Source organism: Hipposideros armiger, unplaced genomic scaffold (genome assembly GCF_001890085.2).
Source record: "Hipposideros armiger isolate ML-2016 unplaced genomic scaffold, ASM189008v1 scaffold_250, whole genome shotgun sequence".
Classification (NCBI taxonomy): domain Eukaryota; kingdom Metazoa; phylum Chordata; class Mammalia; order Chiroptera; family Hipposideridae; genus Hipposideros; species Hipposideros armiger.
Window position 1 is genome coordinate 816,376 of NW_017731600.1, and position 20,979 is coordinate 837,354.

Below are 20,979 nucleotides of genomic sequence, written 5' to 3' on the forward strand. Positions count from 1 at the left end.
AGCATCTTAGCTGTGGAGGGCAGTGTTACTGGCCCTCATATGTGGGATCCGAACCGGGGCCCTCTGGCGTCCCAAGCCAGTTCTTAACCATTGCGGCACTCGGCCAGCCCCGGGATTTTTTTTTTTCTAACTAGCACCTTGGGTGACTTTTCATCTAATTGCATATCAGACCATTATTTGAGAAACTGAGCGCGGTTTGTAAGGTGTTTTGTTTGTCGGTTGGTTGGATTTTGGGTTGTTGTTTTTTTCGGTTATATTTCTCTTAAAAGATCTTAGAAAAACTCTTTAAGTGTTAAGCTGACATTTACGTTTTGATAAGTTTAAAGAAGTGTATTTATTACTGGGAGGAGAAAATATTAAATATTATAAAAAATGAGATAAGATAATTGCAATAAATACTTCATGGCACCATTTGACAAAATAGACTTTAGCTGTTATTTATTTTCGTGGGGGTGGTAATGCATACCAAATTTGAAAGAAAACAAGTAAAATTTATTCCTGGGTATGCATAAAATGTATCTTGAAAATATAATGGCTCAATAAAACATTCCAATTACCTTGAATTCAGTATCACTACTATATATTGCTTTGGCTGTTTAAATTAAGAATATACTAACTTGGATTAAGCTTCAAACTCATCAGAAATACTGTAAGACGTGAAGGAGAGGAAGATCTCTGAATTTAAGTGGCCTTGACTCTTGAGACAAATACTTCAGACTATCCCTTTGTTTGGCTCCTAAGTCCTTTCTGCTTCCTGGGGCAATAGAGCATAGTGCCATTTGGGAAGGGAGAGAGGTAGGCCTTTCTTTTGTAAAGTGAAAGTGCTATTGTGAAATACCAGGCAATTTCAGACAAGAGCACATATGGAAGTTGAGGTTCTGTAGATGGATTCCTTTCAAACTATTTTTGTGATACACCTCTTGGAAACTCTTTGTGTAACCCCCAAAATACTTGGATTTCAGTTGGAAGAGTGCAGCCTTTGAAGGGCTGTTAGCTGATCCTAAGGCACCCTGTTCTCTTCCTTCTTAAAAGCCAGGGCACAACTCATTACTTTGTGAAAGGCTCTTTTCCAGAACAGACTTCCAGCTACAGGAGGAGCCCAGTCTGTCTTAATTCACTGCTGTGCTCCCAATAGCCAGCCCAATAACTAGTATAGAGTAGAAGCTTAAAAATCTGCTGGAAAATTCATTCAATGCACAATGAATAAGTATCAAAAATTCCTAGCCAATTCAATCACATCAATGTAGATGCAACTAATTCTAAAACTTCTTCAGTAACAGAAATAATATTCTTATTTACATGCAAATTAATGACTATTAATAGTTTACCATTTAGCGGATTGGTTTAGAGTCAAGACCAGAAAGCTAGCCTATGCCTCAGTGTTAAGGATAGATGGGGTGAAATTTTGTTGTCAGATTATTGTAATCATTCTTCAAATACAATAGCCATCAGAAAAGAATTGAAATGATAATCGTCTAAAAACCTTACTGATTTGAAGCAATTAGAGGAAGTTATGCCCGAAATATCAAAAAAATTAAGTCAATTATAAAATCATTTTTAAAACTTTATTGAGGAGTAACTGACAAATATAATTGTATATGTTTAAAGTGTATGTGATTTAAAGTATGTATATATATGAAGTGGAACGATTACCAACATCTAGATAATTAACACATCAATCACCTAATTATAAAATATTTTAACAAAATGAATTTTTATGAGTGTCAGTGATTATGGCATCAGAGGATCCAGCTTGATTTTCAATATTTCTAAATATTAGCTTTGTGGTCTAATATCCTTTCCACATCTACATCACATGATTCTAGGCTAAATATCCAGAACTGTTTATATTCTAAGAAATAGCCCAGAATGGCTCACCATTACCAGTTAAAAACAAAGGCTAAGATCCACATGTGCTATTTAAAATGAAATAACATAAAAAAACTCAGCTCTTCTTTTGTACTAGGGTCATGGAGTGACCTTGTGAATGGAAGCCATATGCTAAGAATGGCAGAGTACAAAGCACTGCAGCCATGGGCCTTGCCAATCCCTGAAACTATCACACAAATTCAGGAATGCCTATTCTATAACTATTTTACATGAGAGAATAAACTATCTTGCTTCAGCCACTTTTCTATAATATGAAGTATAACTAATGTGATATTGCTTTGAAATTACGTTTTCTTTTCCTTCTTTTTTTTTTTGGTTTTTGGCTTTAGAACAATACAACACATTTTCTGGAAACCACTGGGCCATACTTCAAACGTTACTCATTCACTTCATAACCTTGACTCTTTTATAGGATTGTCTTTTATGACCTCGATGGGAGAAAATGGATAGTGCAGGTCTATACTTGTGAGATGTAATGAAATCGGTTAAATGATTATTCAATTAACTCTTTTCGGTTTTTGTTTTTAACCTCAGATTCCATATCAGAAAGTTACTAAATGGAGACCTACCTGAAAACCAGAAATGCCACGAAAACCTGCCTAAATATAGGGCACGGCAAACTGATGAGAAAGGTCATGTTGATGGTTCACCTAAGGCTTAGGCAAGATGTGTATGTATCCTAATCGTAGTAACCTAGCTGTGTATTTGTTTCCTGGGCAATGAAAAATTTTCTGGGAACCAAAATTAGAAATATTTGAAAAATCAGGGATTTTACCAGCCAATTATTCTTTAGGAATGTTGATGAGGTAATTCTATAATTGGTGCTGAGTGTGACTTAGATTCTGAGCAAAGGGAGTAGCTATTGAGGGTAGGATAGATATATATGTGTTAGTAATATTGTGATTATTAATATTTCTTAATCCTTTCAATAATTTTAAAGAAGGAACACTATGGACATTTTTTTAAATGGAAGGTTGTTTAAAAATATGCATAGATGTACCCCTTTGTTCACTGCAGCATTATTCACAGTGGCCAAGACATGGAAACAACCAAAGTTGTTGATGACTGGTGTGGTACATATATACAAGGGAATACTATTCGACCATAGAAAAAGTTGAAATACTGCCATTTATGACAACATGGATGGGTCTTGAGATTATTATGCTAACTGAAATAAGTCAGACAGAAAAAGTCGAGAACCGTATGACTTAGCTTATATGTGTCCTATAAAACTGAAAGCAACAAACGAACAAGACAAACAAACTAACAAAAACTCATAGGCACAGACAATAGTTTAGTGGTAACCAGAGGGTAAGCAGGGAGGTGGTGGTAGATGAGGGTAAACGGGGTCAAATATATGGCGATGGAAGGAGAACTGACTCTGGGTGGTGAACACACAATGTGATATACAGATGATGCATTACAGAATTGTACACCTGAAACCTATGTAACTTTACCAGCCATTGTCACCCCAATAAACTTTAATAAAAAGATAATGCATTACTCATTCAGCAAATAACAGAGTATTTATCGTGTACAAAACAAAAATAGAATACTGAGTCATTTAAGTATATGTAGAGAGATGCTTCTTGCCTGTACCAAAATGGTTACTCCTTGTCCCTCAATTGCTGTCTTCCCTTGTCCTCAATGTAGCAGATGCTTTTGGTATTTCACTCAGAATTTCTTCTCCAGCTGTTGTGCCCATCCTCTAGCTGCTGGGGTGTGACTGGTCATGGCTCACACCTGTACCCTTTTCTGGAGAATTGCCTGAGCATGACAAGAACACCCCTGGCCAGAGATGACTGAGAAGTCTGGGCCCTGGTGCCTCACTTCAAAGCAGTGCAATTCTTGAGTGCAATTTCCATTCCATAACTCCCTGTGGGATCCAGCTGAGGCTAGACTTTGAAAAACACATCTTTGCCTGGCTTTCTCCTCACAGGTTTACTCCTGACAGTACTCCTTCAATACATCACTTGTACACGAATCCATGCCTTGGCCTTTTCTTGTAGGGAAATACATTTAAGATCCTCCGTGAGAGATCTCCTGTATTAATATCAGGCACATAGGTACTACTAATAACTACATGTCCCAGCCACCCCTATGGTTTGATGTAATCATGTGAACAAGTTATGGCCTATGAGATGCAAGTAGAAGTGATGTAGGTAACCTCTGGGGCTTATTCTTCAAGGTGGGAAGAACCATATTCTTTGTTTCTTTCATTATATCTTGCTGCTTATAACACCGTAAGTATGATGGACAGAGCTTCATCTTCGAAAATAAGGACAAGAACCACACCCTAGGGAGAACAGAATGGGGGTGATGAAGAAACCTGAGGCCTAGACAATGGGACAGACACCTTATAAGCTCTGAACTGCTTATATCTGTACTTTTCTTGGAGCAAAAATCATCTCTTGGTTAAGCCACTGTTATTGTAACATTCTTGTTATATACAATAGTCTGTCCCCAACAAGTGACAAATAATCAAAAGTTTTCTTTGTTCAGATTTCAATGGTCATAGATGTACAATCAGAGATGCAAAGATGAACAAGATATTACCTCTCTGCCCTTAAGAAGCTAAAGATTTAAAGGAAAAGACACCTAAATAAAGTATGGACTTTAGTTTTATAAAAACAAAAACAGACTAACAAGTAGACTAACATAGAATGCAGAAAAGACCCCAGATCTCTTTATTTATTCAGATGTGGGGGGAGCAATGATGGGGTAATTCTATGTAAGGGTTTTCTAGTGTGATGGCTTAAAGTCAAGGCAATTTGATTCATCAAGACCCTGAGGATTTTTGGTGAACAAGTTTAGGTTTGTACAGGAAAAGCTTTAAGATGTGCCTCTTGCTAGCCCTTTTCATTTTATTTGTTTCTCATAGCAACATCCTATCAGGTTTGACATTTCCAATCAAGCATCATCTCTGATGTATTTTCAACTTCCAAAGGAGATCTTAAATCATTTTTTCCTAGGCAATCCTACCGTTAATATGCTAACCAAAGTCCCACCGCCTCATGCCTTAATTATTGTAAAAACTTGTTGCCTGTTTTCCATGTTCCAATTTCTCTAAACCTTCACACACTTGCTCCAAGATAATTCTAGAAAACAACTGCTTTCAGCTTCCCATTCATTCCCTGATTGATACTTGCCTTCCCTTTAAGTCTTAGCATCTGTCTTATCATTCTTTACAGCCATCCTTCTCACCATCGTCTTCAAAAACCCTATTTTCCATCAAAAAGGATCTACTCAATTTATTAGAAATAGACTGTGGCTTTTTTTCATAATAACAACAGCAGTTTCTGCTGCTGGTTTAACTATTCGCAGTTTGCAAAGCCTTTTCTAGATCAGGGGTCAGCAAACTACAGCCCACAGACCAAATCCATCCCGCCACCAGTTTTTGCAAGTAATGCTTTATTAAAACACAACCACACCCATTATTTTATGTGTTGTCTACGGCTCTGTCCTGCTACAACAGCAGAGTTGATCATTGCAGTAGAGACTGCATGGCTTGCAAAGCCCCAAATTTTTACTATCTGGCCCTTTACAAAGTTTGCCAAACTCTGCTCCAGACCATAATCTAATTTCTCTTGTACCAGTCATCATGAGACATTTCTAAAATAGATACCTTCCTCCATTACAAGTTCCCTAGCCATGTGTTTATTTTTCAAAATCCTGCTGAAATCACAGGCCTTTCATGAACTTTTCTAAGAACAATCAGTTCCTTTATTATCTTCTCTATATTCATTGAGATTATTGTTAATATTTTTTCCTTGAGAACCACACACGAAACTAGACTTAGAAAGAGCCTTGGATAACCTCAGCTTCATATTCAACTTTTTCACCTATTCTAAATTTGGTGATCAGCTGCTATTAGCTTTCTGAAAAGAAAGCATAAGACAGCTAGCAATCTGTCTAATGGCTAATTACTGCCCTGATAAAAAATAACTCAAACCTTTAGAAAACACCTTCATGTCTCATACATGGAAAGAAGGCTCAACTTCGTATCTGTTCTAGGTTGATCTACCACTTCAGCATGATCTCCAAGCTATATCAAAATTATGCAACTGGAAAATCTCTTTGGAGCCTATTATGGCAAGAAATACAGTCTCACCAAAAGTGTATACAGAGTATCTGATATACAGTTCTCTGATTTCAATTTATCATCCATTAGAGAATCTGCTCCACACTTGAAACTTCATTTTAAAGACTTTCAATTGCATATGGGTTTTTTTTTAAGGACTAGCTTATGTCGGTTTAATTGGATTTTTTATAACCAATAAATTACAGCTGATATTTTCAAGGGTATACTCTGGTTTCAATTAAGAGAGGTAGTTTAACAATTAGGAAACCAAGATTGTGGAACTACTTGAGGTCGTTGGAACACATATGCATATAATCATTAACATTTTTGGGTAGGATATAAAACATTTATATGGACTTAGATTGCCCTGAACAAATTACGAAGAGTCCTTAGGGTGTAAATCTTTTTAAGACTTTCTAAAAGGATGCTGACATTATTTATCCTTTGCTCCAAGAACGACTTGATTTTTAAACAATAATCACATAAAACAATAATAGATGTTAAAATTATATTCTAGCATACAGATGAAAATTAATGATTTGAATGAATTATTCTACAGTTATAGCAGTCACTTGTTGTGGTTCTTTTATGCCAAAAATAAGTATTTCTTTCCACTTCAACCTGGTGACAGAGAGGGTATATCACAGGGAGAGAATAAAACAAACTGTCTTGGAATACGAAAATTCATGATTTAAGATAAGCAGTTCATAATTTGTGTTAGCTTCAGGCAAGAGATGTCATGAGAAGTAGAATTATTTTTTCATGAAAAACTGGAAGAATCAGAAAAGGGTAGAATTTTGCCTATAGCAGCGTCTTCTACAAGGTATTCTAAGAACACTAAACCCCAATCACTAATTATTTCATTCAATAACCATTTTAGGGGTGCCTCCTCTATGACAAGCACTATTTCACATGAATTCTGAGGGGAAAACATATCAGTGATAATAAGTTTGTGATACAATGCATGCTCTACCATTCAGAGAAGGGAGTTAGGATGGTCTGTCTATGAGGCAAATACTAAGACTCTTAGCTAGGAGCATCTATGAGGCATACCCTAAGATTAGCTAGGCAAATGGGTGTCTAAGAATCTTTGGAACATTGTCTTCATGCACCCTGACTTGAACACCAAAGTAGAGAGAAATTTGTCTTCAAGATATTTGTGGGTGTGGCTTCTGCTTAATGAAATGGATTACAATTTAATGCATAAAAGGCTCACAGCAGTTTAAGGAATCATACTAGCTTCTACTAACAGAGACAGATAATGCTCAAATTAAAGAGACCTCTGGAACTTAAACTTTCTATGGGAAAAAAGAAGATAGACCCAAGAGCTACAGAAGACAACTCCCAATAGGCAGAACTGGGCCCTAAACAAGAAACTGGTAACATGTGCTGCTGGATTATAGACTATAGAGCCAGTGACTGCTCGATATCTCCCATCCCCACCTCACCACATTTCAGATAGGACTATTTAGTTCATTATCTTATCCCTGACTGACCACTGTATGTTGGGTGTGGGAGGACTAGATAACATGTCTTTTTAGCTCACAGAGCTTTGGATCAAGAGGAGCCCCTCCTGAGAAGTTGCACTCAGGGAACTAAGCACAGGATCCTCTTTCATATCCAGAACAGTTCTAGATAATGAGATCCTAGACTTCTAGCCTAACCCTGATGCCATAATAAGATAAGACTACTGTGGGGCTGGATAGAAATGCAGTAAGCATAGTTTGCATATGTAAGAACATGAATTATTAGGGGCCACAGAGCAGACTCTGTTGGAGGATGATTTTGGTGGTCTCACCAATGAACAATAGGAAACTAATGTTCTAAAAAGCGTACCTATTACAATAGTGCTAACATTATCTAACAAAATACATGCAAGATGTATATAATATTATAAAATGCTGATAAGTGACCAAGGTAGACCATGTACACAGAGAGATAAACTGACATGGTTTAAAAGATTCAATATGTTTAAGATATCAAATTGACATCTCTCTAAATTGATCTATGGCTTTAACACAATTCCAACAAAAATCTCTGCAGTAATTTTTTGTAGTTATTGTCACTTTATGATTCATATTTTTTATCTATTTTTTTTTCTTCTTAAAGAAGTCATTCCAACATTCCCTGTAATACTTGTTTGGTAGTGATGAACTCCTTTAGCTTTTTCTTGTCTGGGGAGCTCTTTATCCTTCGATTTTAAATAATAACCTTGGTTGGTAGTCTTCCTTGTAGATCATTTCTTTTCATCACGTTGACTATTTCCTGCCAATCCCTTCTGGCCTGCAAAGTTTCTGTTGATAAATCAACTGACAGTATTATGGGAGCTCCCCTGTAGATAACTAATCGTTTTTCTCTTGCTGCTTTTAAGATTCTCTCTTTGTCTTTAACCTTTGGCATTTTAATTATAGTGTGTCTTCGTATGGGTCTCTTTGGGTTCATCTTGTTTGGGACTCTCTGTGCATCCTGGGCTTATATGTTTATTTCCTTCTCCAGGTTAGGGGCGTCTGTCAGTGAGTAAGTCTGTACATGGGCCCTTTAAGAGGATCACCTGGGATTCCAGTAGCCCTCCACCTCACTCAGCCACAATCTTTGCTGGTTTTCACAGCCCCAAATTGTGGGAACTTCTCTCCCGGCCTTGGAACCCTGGGCTGTGGACTCTGGTGTGGGGCTGGGAACCCTCGTTTCTTGGGGGGACCTTCGCACCCGAGATATCCCTCCAGATTTCTAAGATGGTCCCTAAGATTCCAGTCCCCTGGTGTACTCGCCCTGTATATTCTCACTACCTTTGAACATGGGTATGTGTTGTGAATATGATGAGGGTAGTCACTCCTGTGATTAGGTAATGTTATATATGCCACAGTTGACTTTAAGAAAGGTAGAGTGTCCTTGGTAGGGTCGACCTACTTAGGTGAGTTGTTAAACTAAATCTTTCTTCCAGTTTCTGGAGAGTTTTTATCATGAAAGATGTTTAATTTTATCAAATGCTTTTTCTGCCTATTATCTTGATCATGTGGCTTTTCTTTAGCTTGTTAACCTGGGGATACTATTTATTACCTTTTGAATGTTGAACTAGCCTTACATTCCCATGATAAACCCTACTTGGTTGATTATTTTGTGTCTACGTATGATTTTCTTTGAGTTTACCCTATTTGGATTTTGCTGAAGGGAAGTTTAATTTGAAGTTCATCTTCTCTCTGGTGAATATTGTCAAGGCAGTTAGAGAATTATAAAAGAAAAGAAATAGTGTTTTAATAATAGTGTTTAATGATAATATTGTTATAATAATAATTATGTATAACTCTTGCTGAGCATTCATCATATACTAAGTGGCATGATAAGAGTTTCAGAGACACGATTTTATTTACTCCTCACTCTAGCACTATGAGGATTATGGTTATTCTTCCTGTTACAGACTACATGCTTGTGCCCACTCAAAATTCAAATGTTGAAACCCTAATTCCCAATTGAATGGTGTCAGGAGGTGGAGACTTTGGAGGGTAATTAGGTTCAGATGAGGTCATGAGGGTGGCTCCCCATTATGGGATTAGTGTCCTTCTAAAAAAGAGACTGGGGCTTGCTCTCTGTCTGTGGGATGTACCAAGGAAGGCCATGTGAGGACGTCACCAGGAAGAGAGCCCTCACCAAGAACCTGACTACGCTGGCACCCTGGTCTCAGACATCCAGCCTGTAGAACTGTGAGAAATACATACATGTTGTTTAAGCCAAAACAAAGCAACACAAACAAAAGGAAATGAGAGAGACCCAGAGGATCTGGTAATTGGAAGTCCTTTGGTCCCTGCAAGTAAAATTTTAATAGAGTAGCAAAGAAGTTAAACCGTCTTTCATCATCTCTGCTCTACTATTTTACCCTCCCAGTGAGTTCTTCAGGTAATATATTTTTCAGTTCCATAATTTCCATTTGTTTCTCTTTTATAACTGATATTTCTTTCTTATTTATTTTTAATTAAAGTTTATTGGGGTGGCAATTGTAAGTAAAGTTACATAGGCTTCAGGTGTACAATTCTGTAATACATCATCTATATATCACATTGTGTGTAACTTATATTTGTTTGAAAAGATTTTGCTGAAGTATTTTTATGATGGTTGCTTTAAATTCCTTGTCAGATAATTCCAACATCTGATTTACCTCAGTGTTGGTATCTGTTGATTCTTTTCTCATTCATGTTGTGCTTTTCCTAATTGTATGGCCAGTGAGTGTTTTATTGTATCCTGCACATTTTAGATATTATGAAAATTTGAATCCTATTTAATCCTTTTTTTCTTTATAAGGAAGCCATCCTCCTGGTGAAATGTCACATGACAGCCAAGTGGTTAAGCATGTGGTACTTCCTCCTCAGCCCTGCTGACACTTTCCTGGTGAAAGGTGACATTGACTCACATTGTCTTGTTGCCTCCAATATGGGAGTAAGCTCATTCTCTGATGAGCCAAACTGACACAGGGTGGAAAGGTGGGAAACTGGATACCATCTAGCCCTACCTCTTACCACCATGTTCTGCCTTGTTGAGGGTAGAAGCTTTGCCCTCCCCACTGAGCCCCACTGATACCGAGGAATAGGAGTGAAGCCACACAACGACTAGTCTTTCCCCACAGTGCTTCAGAGATTATCACTGCTGCCAGGTGGGGGTGGAGGCTCAAGGTGCCACGTGACCTTAATTAGGTTTCCATTAACACTATGCTCGCAGAGGAATATAATTCCTGCCTAGTTCCACACTGGGCAAATGATGGAAGATCAGCCCTCCACTCAGGTGTGCTGGACTTTCCACAGCAGGGACATCATGTTACTGCTGCCTGCTTCTGCTGGGCAGGTGGCTAGAAGCCTGGCCCTGCCAGCATAATCCGGCAGGACAATTGGAACACTGTGGTCATGTCATTCCTCAAGTCCTGAGGTTCCTAGACTATCTTTCTTTCCATCTTTCACAGACTTACCCTTGTCTGTTGTGTTATATCCTGCATTTTTAGTTGTAAGGGGGAGGACTAGAAGGAATGGGGTTACTCCATCTTGGTGGAAACCCACTGTATTTTAAACTATGAACACAGTATCTATAACAATTTATTGCATACTTATTTTCTCTTATGTAAATTACTTGAAGGTAAAAACTGATTTAAAAGAAAACCTTTGTGATCTTAGCTGTAGCATATTACTTAGTGATCAGTAGATGTTTGTTAAGTGAATGACTGAATAAATGGATGTCACTAAGTACTTTTTGATAGATGCTTAATATGTACTTTCAATGAGAAAGAATTATTTAGTCTCTAAAGAGAAAAGCAAGACTTGGAAAATTAACTAGTTTAGAGATAACACAATATATGTCAATTGAAAAAAAAAGTTTTTAGAAAGAGATTAACATGCAAAAATCAATCATATTTCTAACAGTACTACCAATATAGATGTTGAAAACTAAATTTAAAGGACACTATTATTTACAAACACACCAAAGAAAAAGTTTGAATGTAATTCCTAGCAATATTCTAGTAAAGATTTTTGTAGACATAGACAAGTTTATATTAAAATTTATATGGAAATTAAAAGAGCCAACAATACCTAAAGCAACCTTTACAAAAATAGGACAAAGTGAGAGAACTCACTCTACTTGCTATTTACTCCCACTGTAGCTGCACAGAGTGGTGCTGACAGAGAGATAAAAACATACATCAAATGTACAGAACAGAGAATCCAGAAGTAGACACACACAAACATGTCCAACTGATTTTGAATAAACGTGCAAAAGCAATTCCATGGAGGAAGCATTGTTTTTTTCAACAGGTGGTGCTGGAATAACTGGACATCTATCCAAAAAGCTATACCTTGACCAAAATTAACCTTACATGTTATGCAAATATTAACTCAAAATGGTTCAGAGAGAAATGTAAAATGTAAAGCAATACAATTTTTGGCAAAAAATTAATTTTATAAAGAGAAAATCTCGGTGGTGAACACACAATGTGATATATAGATGAAGTATTACAGATTTGCACACTTGAAACCGATGTAATTTTACTAACCATTGTCACCCCAGTAATTTCTAATAAAAAAAGAGAAAATCTTCAGGATCTAAGGCTAGACAAAGAATTCTTCTCACCAAAAGCATGATCTATACATGGGGAAAAAAATGATGAATTGAACCTCATCAAAATTAAAAACTTTTGTTTTGCAAAAAATTCCTGTTAAGAGAATGAAAAGACAAACTACACATGGGCAGAAAATATTTGCAAGGCACATATTCAAAAATGGCGTATGATCTAGAATACATAAAGAATTCTCAAAACTCAATGGTAAAAACACAAATCATCCAATTACCAAATAGGGAAAGGACCAGAACACACATTTCACTGAAGAGGACAGAGATGGCAAATCAGCACATGAAAATTTGTTACCCATCATTAGCCATTAGGGAAATGCAAATTGAAATTGAAGTGAGATATCATGATACAATGATGGTTACAATGAAAAAAAATACAACCGACACTACCAAGTGCTGCAAGGATGTGGAGAAACTGCATCACTTGTATACTGCTGGTGGGAATGTAAAATGGTAAAGCTACTCTAGAAAATAGTTTGGCAGTTTCTTATGTGACTAAACATGCAACTACCCTACAATCCAAATTCACTCTTGGACATTTATCTCAGAAAAGCGAAAGCTTATGTTCACAAAAAACTGTACATGAATGTTCATAGAAGCTTTATTTTCAATAACCCAACACTGGAAACAACCCAGATGGCCTTCGATGAATGAATAAATACTGTGGTAATGTCCATATCGTGGAACACTACTCAGCAATAAACAGGAAAAAACTGCAGAATGGATGCAATGACTTGGATGGATTTCAAAGGAATTATGGTGAGTGAAAATTCCAGTTCCCAAAAAGTTATGTACTGTATGATTCCATTTATGAAACATTCTCAAATGAAAAAAGATTAGATATGGAGGACACATTAGCGGTTGCTAGGGGATTGGGATTGGTGGGAGAGGAAGGTGGATGTGAACAACAGAGAGATCCTTGAGCTGACAGCATTGTTCTGTATCTACTTTGTAACAACCAATTTGTACTTCTTAATCCCTTTCCCCTTCACCCAACCTCCTTCCATCTGGCAACTATCAAAATGTTCTCTGTATCTATGTATAAGATAACATTTTTATTTTTTCCACTTATTTATTTATTTATATTGTTTATTTATATTCTTTCTTTCTTTCTATCTTTTATATTTGTTATTAGTTTCAGGTGCACAAACTCTCATGCACTGTTGCTGGGAGTGTAGATTGGTGCAGCCACTATGGAAAACAGCATGGAAGTGCCTCCAAAAATTGAAAATGGAACTACCTTATGACTCAGCAATTCCTCTCCTGGGTATCTATCCAAAGAAATCCAAAACACTAATCCAAAAAAATATATACACCCCTATGTTTATTGCAGCGCTATTCACAATAGCCAGGATATGGAAACAACTGAAATGCCCATTGATAGATGATTGGATAAAGAAACTGTGGTACATTTATACAATGGAGTATTACTTGGCTATAAAAAAAGAATGAAATCGTACCATTTGCAACAACATGGATGGATGGACCTTGACAATATTATGCTAAGCGAAATAAGTCAGACTGAGAAAGACAAACAACATATGATCTCACTATACATATATATATATATATATATACATATATATATATATATATGTATATATATATATATGGAATCTAAAGAACAGAATAAATGAGCATACAAAACAGAAAGAGACTCAGAGATATAGAAAAAAAACTAATGGTTCCTAGATGGGAAGGGGGTGGGGTGGGGGAGAAGGTGAAGGGATTAGAAAGTGCAAACTAGTAGACACGATATAGTCATGGGGATATGAAATATAGAATGGGGAATATAATCAACAATGTTGTAAAGAAGCTAACATTTTTAAACTTCTAAAATTCTCTGCATTTGGATTATTTAAAAATTAATGTGCCAGTTTCGTGGCCTGATAACTAAGCATGTGTCAAATGTCAGTGACTCAACTAAGAGCCTTGGGTTTACCTTCATGTCAACACCAAGCCATGCTATTTAAACTGCTGCTTATACAATCATCATTGAATGACACTTTGGTTATTTCCATGTCTTTGTTACCATGAATAAAGCTGCAATGAACATAGGGGTACATATATCTGTAAGGATAAATGTTTTCAGATTTTTTCAGTAGATACCCAGAAGAGAGATTGCTGGGTCGTATGGAAAAATATTGGTTCATATATACGATGGAATATTACTTGGTCATAAGAAAAGATGAAATATTGCCATTTGCAACAAATGGATAGATCTTGAGATTATTATGCTAAGCAAAATAAGTCAGACAGAAAAAGTGGAGAACCACATGACTTCACTCATATGTGGGATATAAAACTGAAAGCAACAAAGGAACAAGACAAAGAAAGAAAGAAACAAAAACTCATAGACACAGAAAACAGTTTAGTGGTTACCAGAGGGGAAGGGGGGAAGGGGGGTGGTAGAAGAAGGTAAAGGGGGTCAAATATATGGTGATGGAAGGAGAACTGATCCGGGGTGGTGAACACACAATGTGATATATAGATGATGCCTTATAGAATTGTACACTTGAAACCTATATAATTTTACTAACCAATGTCACCCCAATAAAGTTAATAAAAATTAACAAAATAAATAAACTGGTATTTATGATTTTGAGTACTGCTTTCCAATTTGGAAAAAGGAGACATATCAACTAGCTGCAAAGCAATTTGAACATTTGAATTTCAGTGATAAAAGTATCTTTTTCCGAGTATACCACTTTCTCTAGAATTCCATTTGACACATAAAACTTTACGGTGTTTGTCTTTTAGTTTGACCTACCATTAAAATGTAGACATGAACATATGGCAAATGTCATGGTGTTTGAAACTTTTTGACCTTTCATTCCTTATTGCAACTCTAAGTTGAAAGACGTTTCAATGCAATTTCTCAGAGCATTGGATCACAGTGTATATGTATATTGAAACACATCAAAGAATTGCAACCTCAGTGCTTTAGAAACTCAAGATTACTAATGTGTATGCATCATTATTTTCCCATCAACAATACATAATGAAATTAAGTGTTAGACTATGGACATTCAGCTCAATTCTAATCACAGATAAATGAGGACACACATTTGCCTCTCCTGAAGAATCACCACTACACATGCATGAACAATCAGAAATAATGATTTTTAAAAGAAATACAGCAGATGTGGATTTAAATCAAAGTATTATTAGTCAAGTGACAACAGCCAGTCCAAACAGTGCTCTCTGACTGCACTAGCATGGCAATTCAATTATTTATCAATGCCCATACATAACCTCTACTTCTGTTAAGAGTTATGTTTGAACACACAAGGGTTGGTAGCCCCCAAGGGAAACAAGAAGAGTTGTCAAAGAAACGGTACATTTGTTCTTTCACAATCCGGTCCACATTTTCCCCGAAGCACAACTTTACTTGCATTCATTTATATTTTCCCAAATTAGCTCAAAATATATGTTACCAGCGTTAAAAAGGTAAATTTCGATTTCACTTCTTTTATGTGGCTTTTATCTATGTTAATGTCCTAACACACCAGTAGCCAGGTAACACACTCAACATCAAGATTATTCTTACAGGTGACAGTGAGGGGGAGGCACAATCCTGATGACAGAGGAGTGACAGCTGGCAATCAGAATTTCAGAAGTGGAAGGTGAATTTGGACTTGAAAAAAATGCAAGGTGGTTCTGAAATTTTCTCCAAATTAAGAAGAGTCAACTGAATTCCATTTGGCTTTATGTCTCTTAATAGGCCGAAAGACAGAAAGACCGAGAAATAGATTTAAACACACCGTCTCTAGGCCTATCCCCTCCTTTGCCAATCATTCATGCTGGGTGTGAGTCATAATCCATGAAGGGCTAACTGCTGAAACTGAGACTTTTAACTACTAATGTGTTACATGGATACTGTTTCGATGGATTACCATTAAACAAACTACATATGTCTCTTCCATAAGCAGACAAACATGTGTGGATGTGTGATGAGTTTCTGTGGGGATAAGGGCACACAGACTTTAACTTTTGCATTGACCCAGAGGGACCCATGGAAATTGTTGTATCGGCCCAGCACTTTTAGTGAACGAAATGATCTGGAACACAGCCTTCGCCTTCCCTAGCACGGCAGTGCCACTCTCCTATTCCTGTGCACATACACATGTTACCTAAATCATCTTTGCAGATGTGTGTGAACCAGAGATATCTGCGCTCTATCTGTCTGTGAAGGGCAATAACAAAACGTTACAACCCATTTAGCAATAAACCATGCATCCTTTCTGCAAGTCTTTGCTTACATTTGATTTGCAACATTTCACCTCCTCTATAAATTTTATTTCATAGTCTTTAGTAATTTCTGGCAACATAAGTAGATACCCAGATGGTATCTCTTTTCTCCGTAAGCCAGAAATAATGTCTCAATATAAATTCCAATGCCATTTTTTTTATGATTTAGATTCTAAATTTTAGAAAGCAGCCACACACAAATATTGAGACAATACCTTAGGAGAACAGGATAGCAGTACAATTTAAGTATTAGAAAGCAGCACGGGATGTGACTGAGTCAGCAGTAATAAAATTAAAACGATACCTGATGACGCAAGCATAAAGACCACTGTCCTGCAGTAACGTCGGCCGGAACCAAATGGAGTCTTCTTCTTTGCTCATTCTACTTCCATCGAAGGCTATTGGCTCTTCAAAGTCTCCAGGACCAGAGCTTTTGTACCACATCAAACTGAGTCCAGCGCTTTGGGCTACGGAGTAATTTGCTCTGATATAGCCATAAAACAGTGCACATTTGATACGAACAGGCTCTCCCACCAGAACTTGATATTTCTTAATATCGACAGACCAATCGGTGCATCCATCAGCTAAAGGGGAAAAAAAAGAGAAAACATTAGAGAAAAATTGAAGCAACTAGTCCATTCATTCATTCATTTGTTCATTCAACAAATATATATTGAGCACCTATATGGGAACAGATTTAATTCTAGGCACAGAGGATGCGGCAATGGATAAAACTCGGCATGGCACTGAAAAATAATTTACCCCGCTAACAAACAACATACTGATCACTTCCTTTGCTTCTGCTGGTATTTATCCTTAGTTTATACCAGTGTGATGGTTATTGGTTTAGTGCCTTTCCACGCTAAATCTACCTTTTTACCTGTCCTTTGAAAATGGATCTGGACCTTTGAAATTGTTGGTAGAGGATGCTGGACAGACATTGCAGGAGGAAAGGGTTTTTGCTCCTTGGTTCCAGAATGCTTGCTGGGAGGGCTCTTGCAGACTGCAAGGCTCCCCCAGCACCTGACTCCTGCAGTGCATGGCAGCCAGCAGCTTGTAGATTTTTTTAGTAGAGCCTCAGGTGAGACACTTTCCAATGAACAGCTTTCCTAGGGCAAGTCTCTGTCAAGTTCCAGAGGGCAGATTTCCAATGAGTTCTGCCGGTGTGGCACCTCAGTGACTTCTGCCATTCAATAAGCCAAGCACTTGCCCCGATAAGTTTCGGATCACTCCAGAGGTGGGAAGATAGGGGCTTTGCCTAGGTGCTGTATCTCAGCCATTGGGGTAATGACAGCCATTCCTCTGTTGTTCAGAGTTCTCTTTTGCTATGGACTGAATGTTGGTGCCCTCATATGTGTAAACACTAACCCGGAATAAGATTGTATTTGGAGGAGGGGTCTTTGGTAGATAAGTAGGTTCAGATGAGGTCATGAGGGCCGAACCCTCATGAAGGGGTTAGTGACCTTAGAAGACAAGATACCAGAACTCCCCCCTTTCTCTTCCTTCCTCCTTCCATGTGCTCATAGAAGAAAGGCCATGTGAGCACACAGGGAGGAGGTGGCCGTCTGTAAACCAGAAAGAGAGCCCTCACTGTAAATCAAATCTGCCAGCACCTTCAACTCGGACTTCTCAGTCTCCAGAACTAGGAGAAAAAAAATTCTGCTGTGTAAGCCATCTAGTCTGTGGTATTTTTGTATGACAGCCTAAGCAGACTAATAGATCTTTCTTTCTTACTAGCCAATCCTTCATTATTTCAATACATTGTTACATTTAATATTTCTTTATAAAAACTTCCCTTGTTCAAATTAGTGTGTAGTTTTTGTCTCTGATTGGATCCACATTGATAAAATCAGGAACAAACGTTTTATAGCCAAAGAAGGCAGAAAGAAATACAACAAAAGGGGGTCAAGCACCGGGAGTGTTTTCACAGCCAGAGACAGGTAGATGGTCACTTTGCTCTGATTTCTGGAAGCATCAGGGCAAGTATCAAATGGAAACCATGGTGGGAAATGGGGCTGAGAGGAGTTGGGGCCAGTGGGTTTTCTGGGTTACCTGGAAGCACTATCATCCAAATGGTATCTTGATACCATTTTTATCACCCCTCTATACACACACACACACACACACACACACACACACACACACACACCACGAACAACAGGTCCCCACAGGTCAGGTACATCACTATTATCATCATCACAGAGAAGCTGTGAATTTCCTGCTTAGAGAGGGCAGTTGTCCAATACTTAGCAAGATAATCAATGTGACATAACTCACAGTATAAAAATACTGAGCCATGGACGAAAACCAAAAACAGAGGACCTCTAACAGCAGTAGCATCTGAGTATTGCCAACAAGGTTGAACTCACTAGAGATTAAAAAGAGTGCAGCAATCTAAAAGATCTGAGAACGAGGTGAATAATGTAGAATTTGAGAGAAGGAAAATTATCACCATGGAAAGGAAGATGTACATTAGAGCAAAGAAGACACATAATCTATGGAATTATCTACATTTCTTATCTTAAAATAATATGCAACATCTAATGAGCACTTAACTATGGCTGAGTTTACAAATTTTTCTTTACCCTTCACTAAAACATCTATTAAGGCTTTTGAACTCATCGTTCCCTCTTTGGGGAACATTTCTCACGAACCAACTGCCTTCCTACCTCCCTCCCTTCCTCCAAATGTCACCTCCTTAAAGAGGCCTTTTCTAACTGCTATTCATGAAACACCAGCTTCCTATCTGGGTCACTTTATCCAGATTCTGCTTTAATATTTTATCAGAGGACTTATTGCTATCAGATGTTATGTTATGGACCCACTTTTTGTTTGCTTTCTGTTTCCCCAATAGAAATGTAAGCCCCTTGAGATCAAGAACTTTGTCCTAACTCACTTCTTTAGCCCCAGTGCATAGAAGGGTGTCTGCTAACCAGCTGAACACACATTTCCTAAATGAATGAATGAATGATTGTGTAAATAAATTAACAACTAAATTTTACAACTGAAGAAACTGAACACCAGCTAGTAAACGGAAGTCCTGGTTTCCTCACCCAACTATGGTTGACCTATAACTCATTCTCTCTATCACCCTAGTATTGTTTCCTGATAAAGGTATTTTTAACTTTACAGCATTCTTCAATTTAGTTAATTTCAACTACCAAATTTTGGTCTAAGATTCCTCCTAAAGAGCTGTAGTTAGATACAGCCTAGAGCACATGTGCTGGAAGCTTGGTGGATGTAATCAATATCCAAGTCATTGCCATCATTCTTATCAACAACTGCTGCAGAACTGGCACACCACATTAAATAGAATGACAAAACCATACATAAAGATGTCAAGGTTATATAATTACATGTGATATTTATCAACACCATTTTGTACATTTGACCCATTGCCTGAAATTCATCTTGGGTGGGATTTTATTTTAAACAGTTATAATCCTAGTGATAAGCATGAAATTATCTTGTTTTACCACTATATGAATTACAATACAATTCCAGAATCAAGTAACTGAGGCCATCTGTCACAGAGGATATCACTGCCAATGAAAAAGGCAGAAACACCTTCAAGGTAGCAGTATTAACAGTGAGATGAAATTATTCAAACTCTCAGAAGATTCAAGCAAAATGCTTGAAGTTAAAGGCAAAAATAGTGAATCTGAAAAATTCTGAAAAGTTAGTAACAAATTAGATTAAGAGAACAGAGTTGTGTTGAAGATAGAGATATTAATACATACTTTCGGAATATGCTTACTGAGAAAAACATTGACAGGAAACCAAAATATTACTGAACATTATTCAGTCCTTAATTATCAATCAGGAGAAAGGTTTCAAACAGCTCACAGTCACATGCCAAGGAAAATGCAAAGGTGAACTGAAGCAATAACAGCCCATTGGATATCACATTATGTTCATTTAATATGGAAATAGATGTAGGATCTATAGCTTAGGAAGTTTTACTACCATTAAACTAACTGTATGATGTCCAAAATTAAACTATAAAAATTTTAACATGTTTTAATACATTTTTGGGAAAGATGTCAAATAATATAAAGAACAAGTCAAGATATTTTCAAATTATTTGGATAAACACATTTCAATAAATGATGGGCTAATGGCTCTTTTCAATAATTAAATTAAGCCATTTATTTAAATAAGTGATGAATTATATTTTTGCCTTTGTTAACATTTTGCCTCATTTGCACACGCTCTCTCAGTCTGTGCATCACAATTTTCTTCCTAAACCATTTGAAAATAAGTTAAAGTAGAGACCTAATGAAATTTTGCCCCTGAATACTTCAGTAGGCATCTCCTTATTAATAAATATATTTTCCTTATATAGCCACGGAGTATTTTAGAATCTTGTGTAGAGGGACAAATCTTAAGAAAAGATCTTAAGACAGTGGAATAGCTCTTAAACATCTTAAATCTTTAAAGAAAATGTAATAACTTAAAACCTAACTCTTGATGGTCAGAATGCTACTGATATGTTGAATTTTTCTTTACTTCAGCACACAAACTCTGTTGGCTTGGAAACACTCACTCCAAAAGCATGTTTCTAGACATTGTTAATTCCATTATGTAAGTCACTAGGTAACCTTTATTATTATTATTTTAAAAATTATCGTCAGTAGGGCCGGCCGAGTGGC

The 20,979-nt window shown here is 37.0% G+C and overlaps 1 protein-coding gene across 1 annotated transcript in view; it reads right to left on the bottom strand.

The window, feature by feature from the left end:
• The window catches only part of IL1RAPL1 (interleukin 1 receptor accessory protein like 1), a 1,086,405-nt gene that overhangs the window by 586,710 nt on the left and 478,716 nt on the right, over positions 1-20,979 (bottom strand). The window contains exon 2 of the mRNA XM_019655892.1: positions 16,632-16,911. Within this exon, the coding sequence (XP_019511437.1) occupies positions 16,632-16,911 (280 nt within the window). The remainder of the gene's footprint in view (positions 1-16,631; positions 16,912-20,979) is intronic.